This window comes from Mandrillus leucophaeus, unplaced genomic scaffold, assembly GCF_000951045.1.
Source record: "Mandrillus leucophaeus isolate KB7577 unplaced genomic scaffold, Mleu.le_1.0 Scaffold337, whole genome shotgun sequence".
In the NCBI taxonomy this organism is placed as follows: Eukaryota; Metazoa; Chordata; class Mammalia; order Primates; family Cercopithecidae; genus Mandrillus; species Mandrillus leucophaeus.
The window spans coordinates 1,220,262-1,234,649 of NW_012103554.1; the positions used below are offsets into that span (position 1 = coordinate 1,220,262).

At 43.1% G+C, this 14,388-nt stretch overlaps 1 protein-coding gene across 1 annotated transcript in view; it reads left to right on the top strand.

Annotated features, from left to right (window-relative positions):
• MTHFD1L (methylenetetrahydrofolate dehydrogenase (NADP+ dependent) 1-like) overlaps positions 1-14,388 on the top strand; it is a 268,081-nt gene that overhangs the window by 37,118 nt on the left and 216,575 nt on the right. The window contains exons 8-12 of the mRNA XM_011988735.1: positions 227-245; positions 1,677-1,693; positions 1,871-1,878; positions 2,500-2,598; positions 4,667-4,803. Coding sequence (XP_011844125.1) covers positions 227-245; positions 1,677-1,693; positions 1,871-1,878; positions 2,500-2,598; positions 4,667-4,803 — 280 coding nt within the window. The remainder of the gene's footprint in view (positions 1-226; positions 246-1,676; positions 1,694-1,870; positions 1,879-2,499; positions 2,599-4,666; positions 4,804-14,388) is intronic.

A 14,388-nucleotide genomic window follows, 5' to 3' on the forward strand; every position in this document is an offset into this window, starting at 1 on the left:
TCTGCCTCCTGGGTTCAAGCGATTCTCCTGCCTCAGCCTCCTGAGTAGTTGGGATTACAGGCATGCGCCACCACACCTGGCTAATTTTTGTATTTTTATTGAGATGGGGTTCACCATGTTGGCCGGGATGGTCTCAATCTCCTGACCACGTGATCCACCTGCCTCAGCCTCCCAAAATGTTGGGATTACAGGCATGAGCCACTGTGCCTGGCCATCTGTAGGCTTTTAAAATTCTGCATGCAAAAGTTATATATTTTGGAAAATACATTAGCCCTTTTATAGTGCTTCGGTGCCATGTAATCTTATGCTATCAGATTCATTTAATAAGTTCCGGTCTGACTTATACAATCTTTAGCCAGCTCTACTCTTCTAATAGATTTTTCCTTGGTAATTCTACCAGACCAGAGAAAAAAACTTAGAAACCGGATTCCCCAGCAGTACCATATTCTGTCTTAGTCCCAGGCCAGTTGAGAAAAGCAAAATAAATACTTTTCTTAATGACACAGGTTTTATTTGAAATTTGGAGGGGAACATCATAACTATTGGGTGCTGTAATGTTGGGCTGTGATTCATGTCATAGAGTGACATAAGCTTCATAGAACAAAGGATACCGGCCGTCTCCAGTGGGGGATAAGCATGCTTCCTGGGGATTAAAAACCCCATTTTGCTCCATGGAAATATAGCAAGTATTTTGTACTGTGGCCAAAAAGAACACAATGTGTTTATGGTTATAGGTTGTAAGCAGATTTATAAAGTTAGATTCCAGATCCAGTAGACCCTGCAGGGGCTGGATGGGGAGGCTGCCACCTCCCTGAGACACCCAGCAATCTTCCATTCTAGCCTTTTATCGTGACTTGAGTAGGCCCAAACACAGGCTGAAAAGGTGTCACGAACACCTCCAGCCCTGGCCAGGCAGGGTGGCTCACACCTATAATCCTAGTACTTTGGGAGGCCAAGGCAGGAGGATCACTTGATCTCAGGAGGTCAAGACCAGCTGGGCAACATAGTGAGACCTCGTCTGTATTTTTCTTTTTTCTGAGTCAGAGCCTTGCTCTGTCGCCCAGGCTGGAGTGCAGTGGCACGATCTCGACTCACTGCAAGCTCCGCCTCCCAGGTTCATGCATTCTCTGGCCTCAGCCTCCCGAGTAGCTGGGACTACAGGTGCCCGCCACCACACCTGGCTAATTTTTTGTGTTTTTAGTAGAGATGGAGTTTCACCGTGTTAGCCAGAATGGTCTCAATCTCCTGACCTCATGATCCACCCGCCTCAGCCTCCCAAAGTGCTGGGATTACAGGCGTGAGCCACTGCGCCCGGCCCCTCGTCTCTATTTTTAAGTAAACAATTAAATATTTTTTTTAAAAAAACAACAACAATCTCCAGTCCTGTCGTAGACTAACTTTAAAAGGAGAAGAAGTCCTAATCAATGAGAAAACTTTCAGAACTTGAAGGTCCCAGGACATAGTTTCAAGTCTTTCATAAAAGGAGAGGAATTCATGCTGAGGCCCAGCCAGGAAACAACCAACCAAACAAACAACAACAACAGAGAGTAAAAGGAGACAACTATGAAAATGGTTCTAAATGTCTCCATTCTGTTACTAACTGGGATTGATGTGCTCAGTTTAGGCTAGGTAGTTGTGGAATGTTTTGTCCTACATTTGAATAGGGAAAGGCACAGAACCCTTCAGAAGATGTGTGGTCTCTCATTTTTCCCACCGCCTCCCACCCTGACTTCTCAAGGAGATAAATATTGAGATCAAGTTGAAATCAGACCTGTGCCTCAATCCCAGGTCTTACTGGGTCACTCCAGATTTATAGGATTGGTTCTGGGTTTTGAGTGAACTGCAGGACCATGCTGTTGTGTAACTCTAGGGATGCTAGTCCATTGGGGTCCGTTGAAAGGAGCTCCCTGGAGTTGTAAAGTGAAGCCCTGTATGGCCTTAGGCTGTGTCCTGGTATATTGGCAGAACCAGGACACCCAAGGTCAGGGCCAGGGTGAAGTTTTCTAAGGTACTACCTTAGAAAATGAATGACCTTTATTGCCTGCTTTCTCTTTAATTCATTTTTTATGTTTTTTTTTTTTTGAGATGGAGTCTCGCTCTGTTGCCCAGGCTGGAGGGCAGTGGCATGATCTCGGCTCACTGCAACCTCTGCCTCCCAGGTTGAAGTGATCCTCCTGCCTCAGTCCCCTAGTAGCTGGGATTATAGGCACGTACCATCACGCCCAGCTAATTTTTGTATTTTTAATAGAGTCGAGGTTTCGCCATGTTGGTCAGGCTAGTCTCGAACTCCTGACCTCATGTGATCCACCTGCCTCAGCCTCCCAAAGTGCTGGTGTTACAGGCGTGAGCCACCATGCCTGGCCGTCTTTAATTCATTTTTATGTATTCTATCAAACATTGACTTGAATGTTATTTGGGGTTAATATATGTACATTACATGTGAGTGATTTTTTTGACTGGACTGTGACTTAACCTATTCCCTTATTTTCTGATTTAGAGTAACAGACATAAACCTGGGGAAGCTGGTGCGAGGGGATGCCCATGAATGTTTTGTTTCACCTGTTGCCAAAGCTGTAATTGAACTTCTTGAAAAATCAGGTAGGATGCTCCTTGAGAAATGCTGCTGTTTTCTATTTATTGGTATTTACATTTTTTTAAATAAGGATTTGTTTGGGGAAGAATTAAATTTTTTAAATTATTATTCTGATATCCTTTTAAGATGTTTCTAGAAGATTCTAATTGAACATAGACGTGCTATTTCACTTTGACTTTATTTTTCTCATCTTTTGGGAGATACAGATGAATACCTAGAAACTTTTTCTAGTAAGACTATCTTATAAATTAAAAGAAAAATTAGTTGAGATAAATGATTAGCCCTGTTTTAAACATGCTCAGTTTCTCTCGTGAAACAGTTCAAAATAACCACAGTAAAATATGCTTCCAGTTGCAGCTTACTAAATCTGTCAATGTGTAGGCTTAGATAAGATTTACATTGAAGACTTCAATGAGGCCAGGCACAGTGGCTCATGCCTATAATCTCAGTGCTAGGCAAGGCCAAGGTGAGAGGATCACTTCAGGGCAGGTCGAGACCAGCCTGGACAAACATAGTGAGACCTTATCTCTACAAAAAATTTAAAAATTAGCTGGGTATGATGATGTGCACCTGTAGTCCCAGCTATGCTAGAGGCTGAGGTGGGAGGATCTCTTGAGCCCAGGAGTTTGAGGTTACAGTGAGCTATGTTTGCACCAATGCACTCTAGCCTGGGTGACATAGCAAGACCCTGCCTCAAAAAAACAAAAAAAAAAAAAAGAGAAAAATGAAGAAGCCAATAGATGTAGTTTAGGGCACGGGAACCTAGGTTGGGATTTATTGGTGAGCAGCTTGCTTTTCAGTTGTCAGGACTTACTTTCCATTGTTGTCCCCTTGACTTGGCATTTTTATGTCAATGAAATAGAAATTAATATTTTCTCTTTCTTCATCGTTAAATTTAATGAGTAAATTACTACCAAGTATTTATATATTTAAGGGCTTTCTAGCTGAGAACATAAAGATTCAACTAACTGGGCAGGTGCAGTGGCTTACACCTGTAATCCCAGTGCTTTGTGGAACCAAGGTGGGAGGACTGCTTGAGCCCAGGAGTTTGAGACTAGCTTGGGAAACATAGGGAGACTCCATCTCTACAAAAAAACAATTTTTTTTAAATTAGCCAGGTGTGGTGGCATGTGCCTGTGGTCCCAGCTACCCGGGAGGCTGAGGTAGGAGAATTGCTGGAGCCTGGGAGGTCAAGGCTGCAATGAGCTGTGATCACACCACAGCATTCCATCCTGGGCAACAAGCAAGAGCCTATCTGGAAAAAAAAAAATTCAATTAACTAAATATTTTTCTCTACTCCAATTTGAATAGAAACGAGGCAAATGCCCCTTCCTACCCCTGAACATGCAACAATCAAAGAAGAATTTCAAAAATATATGGCAAAGTTTTATTAAAAGCTAACATTCAGGATATATATGCCCTTTGGGCAGTAATATTAAGCTCAAATCTATGAAATAATCCATATATAAAGTGCTTTTTCATTACATGGATGATCAAGATGAAGATTCTGAGCCACTTCATCAGAAAGTACTCAAAGAAAAGAGTAAATTAGGCTGGTAAATTATAGTTATATATTGCGGAAAGAATAGGAATTGGAACCAGAAGGGTTTGAATAGATAATTTTTGCTGATTATAACACCCCACTCCTAGTTCATTGTCATTGTAGGTTGGTGCTGAAAAAGGTCAAGTTTTAAAAGAGTTTTTTGAGACAATCTTGCTCTATTGCCCAGGCTGGAGTGCAGTGGCGCCCTCTTGGCTCACTGAAACCTCCACCTCCTGGATTCCAGTGATTGTCCTGCCTCAGCCTTCCAAGAAGCTGGGATTACAGGCATGTGCCACGATGCCCAGCTAATTTTTCGTGTTTTTAGTGGAGACGGGGTTTTACCATGTTGGCCAGGCTGGTCTTGAACTCCTAACCTGGAGTGATCTGCCTGTCTCAGCCTCCCAAAGTGCTGAAATTATAGGCGTGAGCCACTCCACCTAGCCTAAAAGGGTTTTTTTTTTCAAGTTAAAGTTTTGAAAGGAAAGATCTGAAGTTTTGAGTATAATATCGAATTTTCATTTGGTTAGTAGGTGTCAACCTAGATGGAAAGAAGATTTTGGTAGTAGGGGCCCATGGGTCTTTGGAAGCTGCTCTACAATGCCTGTTCCAGAGAAAAGGGTCCATGACAATGAGTTCCCAGTGGAAAACACCCCAGCTTCAAAGGAAGGTAAATTTCATGTTGGAAACATATCATCTTGAAGGCTTATGTTAGAACAGAAGAAAGTCTAGAAATGTCTAAGCTAAGCGCTTAATTCAAGAAGTTAGAGGAAGAAAATTGAATAGACCCATATCCATTAAAGACATTGAATCATTCTACTCACCAAACAAACAAACAAGAAAAGGCAACAGGTGGTTTTACAAATGAGCTCTACCAAACAAAGAACAGATCATTCTAATACAATCCTTTTCTCTAGCAAATGGAAAAAGAAGGAACATGGCCTAACAGACTTTATGAGTGCCAAAACCAAACAAGGACAAGATGCTAAAGGAAAATTAACAGGCCAGTTTCAGCTGTGAATATAAATGAAATAATCATGAGTGAAATCTGAGAACACCAAATACAGCACAAGTTAGGTTTCTTTTAGGATTCCCAGGTGATTGAACATGAGAAAATCTATCACTGTAATTCACCACATTATGATTAAAAACTAAATTCTCACCATAGTAAGTACAGAACAGTCATTTGGTAAATCTAGTATTCATTATGACCTTTTGAAAGTAATTATAATTTTGATGAAAATTATTAAGAAGACCTATATAAAAGCAGAAGTATCATCTTCATGGAGAAGATGCAATGTCTTAAAGATATTAATTGTCTGCAGGTTATAAACTCCTGACATATTTTTTGTAGAATTTGACAATCTGATTCTGAAATCCAGATGGAAGCATAAAGGACAGAGAGAGTCAAGACAATTTTGTGGAAAAACTAGGTGGGAGACATTCCCAACCACATGGTGTGAATTATTAAACACTTACAGTAATTAGGATAATATGGTAGACAAACAGACTATCAGAACAGAAGAAAGTGGAAATTTATGCATATATGGAAGCTTGAGAGCAGGTACTGCAGATCAATGGGGAAAAGATTAACGATTCAAGGCCGGGCGTGGTGGCTCATGCCTGTAATCCCAGCACTTTGGGAGGCTGAGTTGGTCGAATCACTTGAGCTCAGGAGTTTCAGACCAGCCTGGCCAATATGGTGAAATACCATCTCTACTAAAAATACAAAAAAATTGGCCAGGCGTGTCAGTGCAAGCTTGTAATCCCAGCTACTCGGGAAGCTGAGGCAGGAGAATCGCTTGAACCCAGGAGGCAGGGGTTGCAGTGAGCTGCGATCGTGCCACTGCACTCCAGCCTGGGTACCAGAGTGAGACTCTGTCTCAAAAAAAAAAAGAAAAACCAAACAAACAAAAAACTAAAACATTAACTATTCAAAATCATGCTGACTTAACTAGTTATGTATATGAGTCTAGCATAGGATTGCTAACCTGATACTACATATAAAAAAATCACTTCTATGTTAAAATACCTAAATGTGGAAAGCAAAACTGTAAAATTTATAGAAAAAAATACAGGCATATGCATTTAAGATGTTGGCATTGGAAGGATAGCTTAAGAGACCCCAAAAGCACAGATTGCTAAAGAAAAGATACATAAATCTGACTACATCCAAATTTTTAAAAACCCCGAAGTTTTTCTTTCTGAAAAGAAGTTCTTAAAAAAGTGAAAAGACAGCTATAGTGTAGAAGATATTTACAACAAACATTTAGCCAGCAATTAGTATTTCATAAAAGATTCCTACAAATCAGTGAGACAAAGACAATCTGTTAGAAAAAGGGACACACGACAGGCCACTAACAGATGAGGAATCTGAGGTTTAAAAGACACGTGAAAAGCTGTCTGGTTTCCTACTGTTTTTGCTCACCAGTCATATTGGCAGTAGGTAAAAAGTGCCAGTTAGACATATTGACAAATGTCTGGAGCCCTGGGAATTCATATATTGCTGGCAGGAGTTTAAATTTGAAATAGGCATTTTGGAAAGCAGTTTAATGGAGTTTCAGCTACTCTTTGACCCAGAAATTTCACTCTAAATATATATCATACGGCTGGGCACGGTAGCTCACCCTGTAATTCCAGCACTTTGGGAGGCTGAGGTGTGACCTCAGGGTCAGGGATTCAAGACCAGCCTGATCAACATGGAGAAACCCCATCTCTACTAAATATACAAAATTAGCCAGATGTGGTGGTGCATGCCTGTAATCCCAGCTATTCGGGAGGCTGAGGCAGGAGAATCGCTTGAATCTGGGAGACAGAGGTTGCAGTGAGCCGAGATCACGCCATTGCATTCCAGCCTGGGCAACAAGAGTGAAACTCCATCTCAAAATATAATAATAATAATAATAAAAAGTATATATGTAAACATCATAGACAAAACTTGCCCATATATATACAAAGGTGTGTTTACAAATGGTCAGAGCAGCATGTTTATAGTGCAAAAAGTTTTGTTTGTTTGTTTAAGACAGAGGGGCGGTGGTGATTCTGTGGGTCTTGGCCCCTTTCTGCTGTCAGGGCTAAGTTGGCTCCCTGAGTTGGTGAAAGCAGTATCCAGCCAGGTGCAAGGGAGGCGGGGGCAGGATTTCGCCTTTACTGATGGGCAGGCCACAGGTCCCCTATAGAACGGTGACTCTTGAATATTGAGAGGACGGTATCCCTCCCTGAGCGTCTTCTGGAGCTTGATGACCACTAGGGAGTGTATCAGAGTCACGTGCACCAAATATGTTACCGGTGGCAGCTATTCAAGTTATCCCGAGTTCGTGCTGGTGTACCCGTACAGGTCTGCAGCAACTTCAGCTCTTGCCTCCTCAGAAGAAAGAATTGGACTGAGGGCCATAAGATAGAAGGAGAGACTGAGGCAATTTTCAGAGCAGGACGGAAAGTCTAGCAAAAAGCTCTAGAACAGTAAGGAAGGGAAAGAAGGAAAGTACAACTTGTAAGAGGGCCAAGCAGGCAACTTGCAAAACCAAGTACACCGCAACAAGTCTTTAAACAGTGACCTAAATGCCCATCAGCGTGAATGGATAAATCAGTATAGTTGCACGTAGAGTATGCATAGACATATGTTCCTAAAACAGAATGATATACAAGCAGTGAAAATTAATAAACTAGAGCTGTAGATAGCAACATGTTTTTTTATTTTGTTTTTTGTTTGTTTGTTTGTTTGAGATAAAGCCTCACTCTGTCCCCCAGGCTGGAGTGCAGTGGCACGATCTCGGCTCACTGCAACCTCTGTCTCTTGGGTTCAAGTGATTCTTCTGCCTCAGCCTCCTGAGTAGCTGGGACTACAGGTGTGCGCCACCATGCCCAGCTAATTTTTGTATTTTTAGTAGAGACGGGGTTTCCCCATGTTGGCCAGGCTGGTCTGGAACTCCTGACGCCAGGTGATCCGCCCACCTCGACCTCCCAAAGTGCTGAGATTACAGGCATGAGCCACCGTGCCCAGGCCAGAAGAATTTTTAAAACACTGTTCAGTGAACAAAGACCCAATCTGCAGAAGGATGTATTTCATATAACACCATTTATATATGTCTAAAAGCAACACAGCATATATATATGTAATCTAATACATACATGCATATACTATGTATTATATATAATCCTTATATATATATATAGAATCAATATATATATTTAGGTCAGGACATTTAGATCACCGTTTAATATAAGGATTATATATAATATATATTATATTATTATGTATTAATTATTTAATCCTAATATATGTATATTAGGATTCCATGCAAATGAAGTAAAAATATAAAGAAATAATGCAAACTGCAAACCAAATCCGGAAAGCATTTATTGAAGCAAGGATGTGGATATAGATGGAAAGAAAACCTAGACACCTTCACACCTTTTTTCTTAAACTGGGCAATAGGTGTTGTCTAGGTATGTTAGGATATTGTTTTCCATTTTTATGTCTGAAATGATTGTTTTTCATTTTTAAAAGTGACAGTACAGCTCACAGATTTCAAGCAAAGTGAAGTTTTAAATGAATGCATTAAGTACAATCAGTTACTACAGAACGTGATCTAAAAATACATGTTCCTCATGTTGCAGAGTGAGAATGGAAATGAGGAGTAAATTGTAATCCTGCCAGGGAAGCCAGGTGTCTCAGCAGATTTGGACTCTTTGCATGGCAGGTGGATCTAATTTATGTAATGCTTGGGTTAAGACAGCTCAGGAAGGCAGCCTTGCAATGAAACCTGAACCTGTGTGCGTTTTTAGCAGTCACCGCGTGGTGGCAGCCTATCCAAGAAAATTCAAGGGCAATAGTTTGCTCTTGAGAGCCTAAAAATTTTGATTTGGAAGCTCAGTGGAAGAGGAAAATAAACCTTGCCCTGCACTGAACAGCTGTGATGAAGAGAGAAAATACCTTCCTTGGCAATTGAATGTTTTCGCAGCTGTCACAGATACTTTTGCTAGTTGTATCTGTATTTTTGAAAAACAAAGACATTTTTCAAAGTACTTTTTTATTACGGGAATAAATCACCTTGTCTCTGCACTTTGGGATGAATCTCATCCGAACTTTGAGAACGATTAAGTGACTTCACTTTCTGGAGAAGCTAGTCATTGGGTAACATTCTTGTTTTCATATGTACCAGAAGGTTCTCTTTCATAGTTGATGTTGCACACACGTTTTTTTCCCCTAAGTCCTTGGTATTTATAGTGGCACCACTGCAAATGTTAGAGGCGGTCAACTTTCATTCTTATTATTGCTTCATCTTTGTGGCCAAAAACATGGGAAGAAATGTTCATGGCCCCACCCCATACTTGTCCCGCCTCTACCTGGCCTACCTGCCTATGTCAGGCTCCTGTCCCACCACAAACGACAGCCTGTGTCTTTCATGTTAGCAGCTAGTCTTTCACTAGCCACATACCTCCCCATAACCCATATGCCTCCCTGTGTCTGCCTGACATTTGAATTGTCACTATTCTTGTGTTGTAATTTTATAAGAAGAGTGTATGGGGCAGAAAACCCTTGCCATTCATTTCCTGAGTAGGAATTCTAGCCTTCCTTGGAGTCGTGGTAATGTGGAGCCATGGTAATATGTGGATTGTACCACTCAATGGCTGTCTGGAGGCCACAGTGGTGCAAAAAGCTACCTAGGCATGGGTTAGTGTCCTGGGGCACCCAATCGGGACAGACTCTGTCCACACCTGGCACACCCTTGGAAAAGCTTCACTGTGAAAAACACTGAAAGTAAAAATTTTAACAACAGATAGGGATTTTTTTCCCCCTTGAGATAGAGGCTCACTCTGTTACCCAGGCTGGAGTGCAGTGGCGCGATCTTGGCTCACTACAACCTCTGCCTCACAGGTTCAAGCGATTCTAATGCCTCAGCCACCTGAGTAGCTGGGATTACAGGCGAGCACCACCATGCCTGGCTAATTTTTATATTTTTAGTAGACATGGAGTTTCGCCATGTTGGCCAGGCTGGTCTCGAACTCCTGGTCCCAAGTGATCCACCCACATGGCCCTCTCAAAGTGCTGGAATTATAGGCCTGAGATGCTGTGCCCAGCCCAGATGGGGATTTTTGTTGTCCAGTTTAATGAACCAAGAATAAAAGTGCATTTTAAGATTATAGTCTCTTCTCCTTATTGGCAATGGTAAAAGAGTTAAGAAAAGAAGAGAACAAGCTTAGGATTATGGCTACTAAGTAGAAGGGCGTTATCTTTGACAAGCATTTCTGATGTGCTTATTTATACCTGACATGGAACAAGACTGCCCGTCCCCTCAACACGTCCCTGCTGTGGAACATCTGGCTGGGGAGTTCCAAAGCTGAGGGTGAAAGGTCTGGGCATCGGGTATGACTGTGTAACACTAGAGTTCTATCTACCATCTCTTAAACTACAGGTAGTCTTAGCAGTGTGGGCTAACCTTCTGGTTACCAGGCAGCCTGCTGCAACCACTCAGAACTGCCTTTGAAGGTTTCCAGTCGGGCACAACATTTGTGTTCTCATTAAGCAGTAGAGCGCAGGCTTTGGGGACACACAGCTCTGGGCTCAAGCCTTAGCTTTTGCTACTCTAAGCCTGTTTCTTCGTGTAGAATGGCAATCGTAATACTCCCTATTGCCGGATGCGGTGGCTCACGCCTGTAATCCCAGCACTTTGGGAGGCCGAGGCGAGCGGATCACGAGCTCAGGAGATCAAGACCATCCTGGCTAACACGGTAAAACCCCGTCTCTACTAAAAATGCAAAAAATTAGCCGGGCGTGGTGGCGGGCGCCTGTAGTCCCAGCTACTCGGGAGGCTGAGGCAGGAGAATAGCGTGAATCCGGGAGGTGGAGCTTGCAGTGAGCCGAGATCTCGCCACTGCACTCCAGCCTGGGCTACAGAGCGAGACTCTGTCTCAAAAAATAATAATAATAATAATAATACTTCCTACTTTATGGGGCAGTTGTGGGAATGAAATTAAATACTAATGGGGACTGGGTGCAGTGGCTCACGCCTGTAATCCCAGCACTTTGGGAGGCTGAGGCGGGCAGATTGCTTGAGCCCGGGAGTTTGAGACCAGCCTGGCAACATGGTGAAACCCCATCTCTACAAAAAGTACAAAACTTAGCCAGGCATGGTGGCTGTAGTCCCAGATACTTTGGAGGCTGAGGTGGGATGACCGCCTGAACCTGGGGAGGTCGAGGTTGCAGTGAGCTGAGATTGCACCACTGCACTCCCTGGAGTGCAGGCTGGAGGAAAAGAAATAAATGGGCCCATTAGGCAAATGTGGGTCAATTGGGCAAATCACTCAAATCATAAGTAGATAAACTAGTAAAATAGTGTGACTTAGGGTCCCTCACTGGAAGCCTGGTATTACATGCTTCCATTGTGTGGGTGGGGGAAGGAGAAAGTGTCTCTAGCTCTGTCTATGAGGTCTCCCCACAGAATATTGGCCAAGGAAGTGAAACCAAAAGCAAGACTACCAGGAGACAACGTCCCAGAGAGAGGAGGGACTGAACAGAGCAGGTGCCCTGCTTTGGCCAGTCAGGCTCATCTTCCAATCCTCAGTAGATTATTATCAACTTTAAGTGATGTCACAGAGTCCCTTCCTCCAAAACTGTGGACCTCTTCCTTCCCATGCCTCTTGTTACTCGGAAGTCACTCTGCTTCCAAACATGTTGGCTAGAGATCCCTGATGGGCCAGTTATTACTTTCAGACTCTGTAGTTTTAAAGAATAGTTACATCCAGTTAGTTACAAATAGAAATCGATCCTTTCTTTGTCCGTCTATCTAAACGGAAGGATATTCTTTTTTTTTTTTTTTTTTTTGAGCCGGAGTCTTGCTGTGTTGCCCAAGCTAGAGTGCAGTGGTGCAGTCTTGGCTCACTGCAGCCTCCGCCTCCTGGGTCCAAATGATTCTCCTGCCTCAGCCTCCAGAGTAGCTAGGACTACAAGTGCACGCCACCATGCCTGGCTAATTTTTGTATCTTTAGTAGAGACGGGGTTTCACCATGTTGGCCAGGATGGTCTTGATCTCCTGACCTTGTGATTCGCCTGCCTTGGCCTCCCAAAGTGCCGGGATTATAGGCATGAGCCACCGCGCCCAGTCGGAAGGATATTTTATGGACACTAATTAGGTATAAAATCGCCATGGAGCCTGAGCATGAAGAATTGAACTTCTTAGGGTTCCACAGAAACCAGAATAGACTTCTGTGTTTGGTAGCTTTGTAACTTAGGCCTATTGGGGTGTATAGTTGAAAATTGAGAATAAATTTCCTGTTCTGTTTCTGAGCATCTTTTCCAGGCTTGGAGATGCGTTGAGCATTTCCACGGAGACCCTAGAGGTGGGGAGGGGAAGAACACCTGGGCATTTGTCCAAATTAGCCATATGCTGTGGAGTGTCACATGTCAGGAAGCCAAGGCAGTGGAGCTAGTGCCTTTGGGCAGGGCTAGGGAACCCCAACGGCCTTTCCTCCACCCAAACGCAGGCCCCCACACCCAGCGTCCTGGGCCCTGCAGGGGAATGACACTGTTGGTATCACTCTCAGGAATGAGTCTAGATTTGGAGATAACCTCTTCCTGACCTCGATGATTTCACTCTGATGCCAAAACCAGTCTGAAGTGGGCGTGGTTTTGCATTTGGTGTTTACAAGGTGGAGTGGTGCCCTCGGCATGGAAGGAAGAGGTGGGCAGGTACGGGCGGGGCCCTGCTCCCTCAGGAGTCTCCTCTGAACCTGTGGTTAGGGCACAGCTGGACAATGCTGAAATGGTCTCCAGCTGGGAGATGAGGTAAACCTCAGCTGCATGCAGAAGAAATAACCTAGAAATCAGAGAAGCGTTTTATTTTGTTTTTCTCAGAGGATCTCATTTCTCCCTCTCCTCCTGAGCACAGAGATCCTCAAACCTGGTATTCACAGAAGGAAAAAATATAGGTCTTTTTCATCTTTGAAGGATCAAAGTGTCTAGGTTTTTTTTTTTTTTTTTTTTTTTTTTTTTTTTTTTTGAGCAAAGCTGAACTATCACAAAGTTCTTTTTAGTTTAAATTTAGTGCATGATATGGCTCATGAACGGCTTTTAAAAGTGAACTGGAAAATTCTAAATGTACTTGTATTATACATGTGAAAGGATGACTTTTTGAAAAAAAGAATAATGTCTATTCCAAACAGGAGAGGGGAGGAACTCTAGCTTTTAAACTGCACTAGATTAGTGAGTTACATGACAATTCTCCTTTGAACAGGATGGAATGCACTGAAAGCAGGAATGTGCTGTTGTGACAGTAATGACAGCCAATGTTAATTGACAGAATGGCGACTCTGAACCAGGCACTGTCTTGTACTCCTGTTATCTCAGTGGTCTTCACACTTATTCTGTTAGGCAGGACTGTCATCCTCCCCATATTACAGATGAGGAAACTGAGGCTCAGAGAGGAGACTTTGCAAAGATCATGTGATTAAAAAGTGGTAGCGGTGGCACAACAGCCTGTATTTTTAACACTGTCCCATGCAGCTCTTATTCTAGATCATCACATAAAGTCTAATCTCTAATCTCGAAAACCAAAAATGACCTGCCACCTCAGATGAGAGACACCAAGACCCTAGACACTCGGCTTGTGTTGAATTCACTCTTATTTTATTTTGATGTTTGTAATTCCAGAGCCATGCTTGTTAAGAGAGTTGAGCTGAAGTAGACTGAATGCTGTCCCCTCCCTGAGGCCTGGGGCTCATCACCAGCTATCCAGGCTCCCCTTTCAGAGGGGATGGTGAGCACCTTTGGAAAGGGCAGGGGTGAGCACACAAGACAGCCTCAGTTATGCGAGTTCATTCCCTCCCCTGCCTGCTGTGGGTGAGATGGAGAATAAAAGCGCTGGACCCTCCTGGGCATCACAGCCTCGTGCTCAGTGAGTGACTGAGGTCACCAGTAACCCAGGTCATCAGTAGTGTGGAATTAAGTGCACTGGATAGTGTCGGCCCCTGAGCTTTGTTTGACAGATTTAGGGGGTCAGCTCCCCACTTTCCCCTCTTGCTTCTGTCTGATCATTGCTCTGTTTATTAATACCAGGGAAGAAGGTGAATAGAACTTTTTGGAAAGTCAAAAAAAAAAAAAATCAGGCCATTATACTTAGCAGTGCTGAGAGAAGGATTTGTGAGACGACATATTCAAACTAATGGGCATAAGACCAAGAAGGGGCTGTGTGGCCTGGTGTGGTGGCTCACGCCTATAATCCCAGCACATTGGAAGGCCAAGACAGGCGAATCA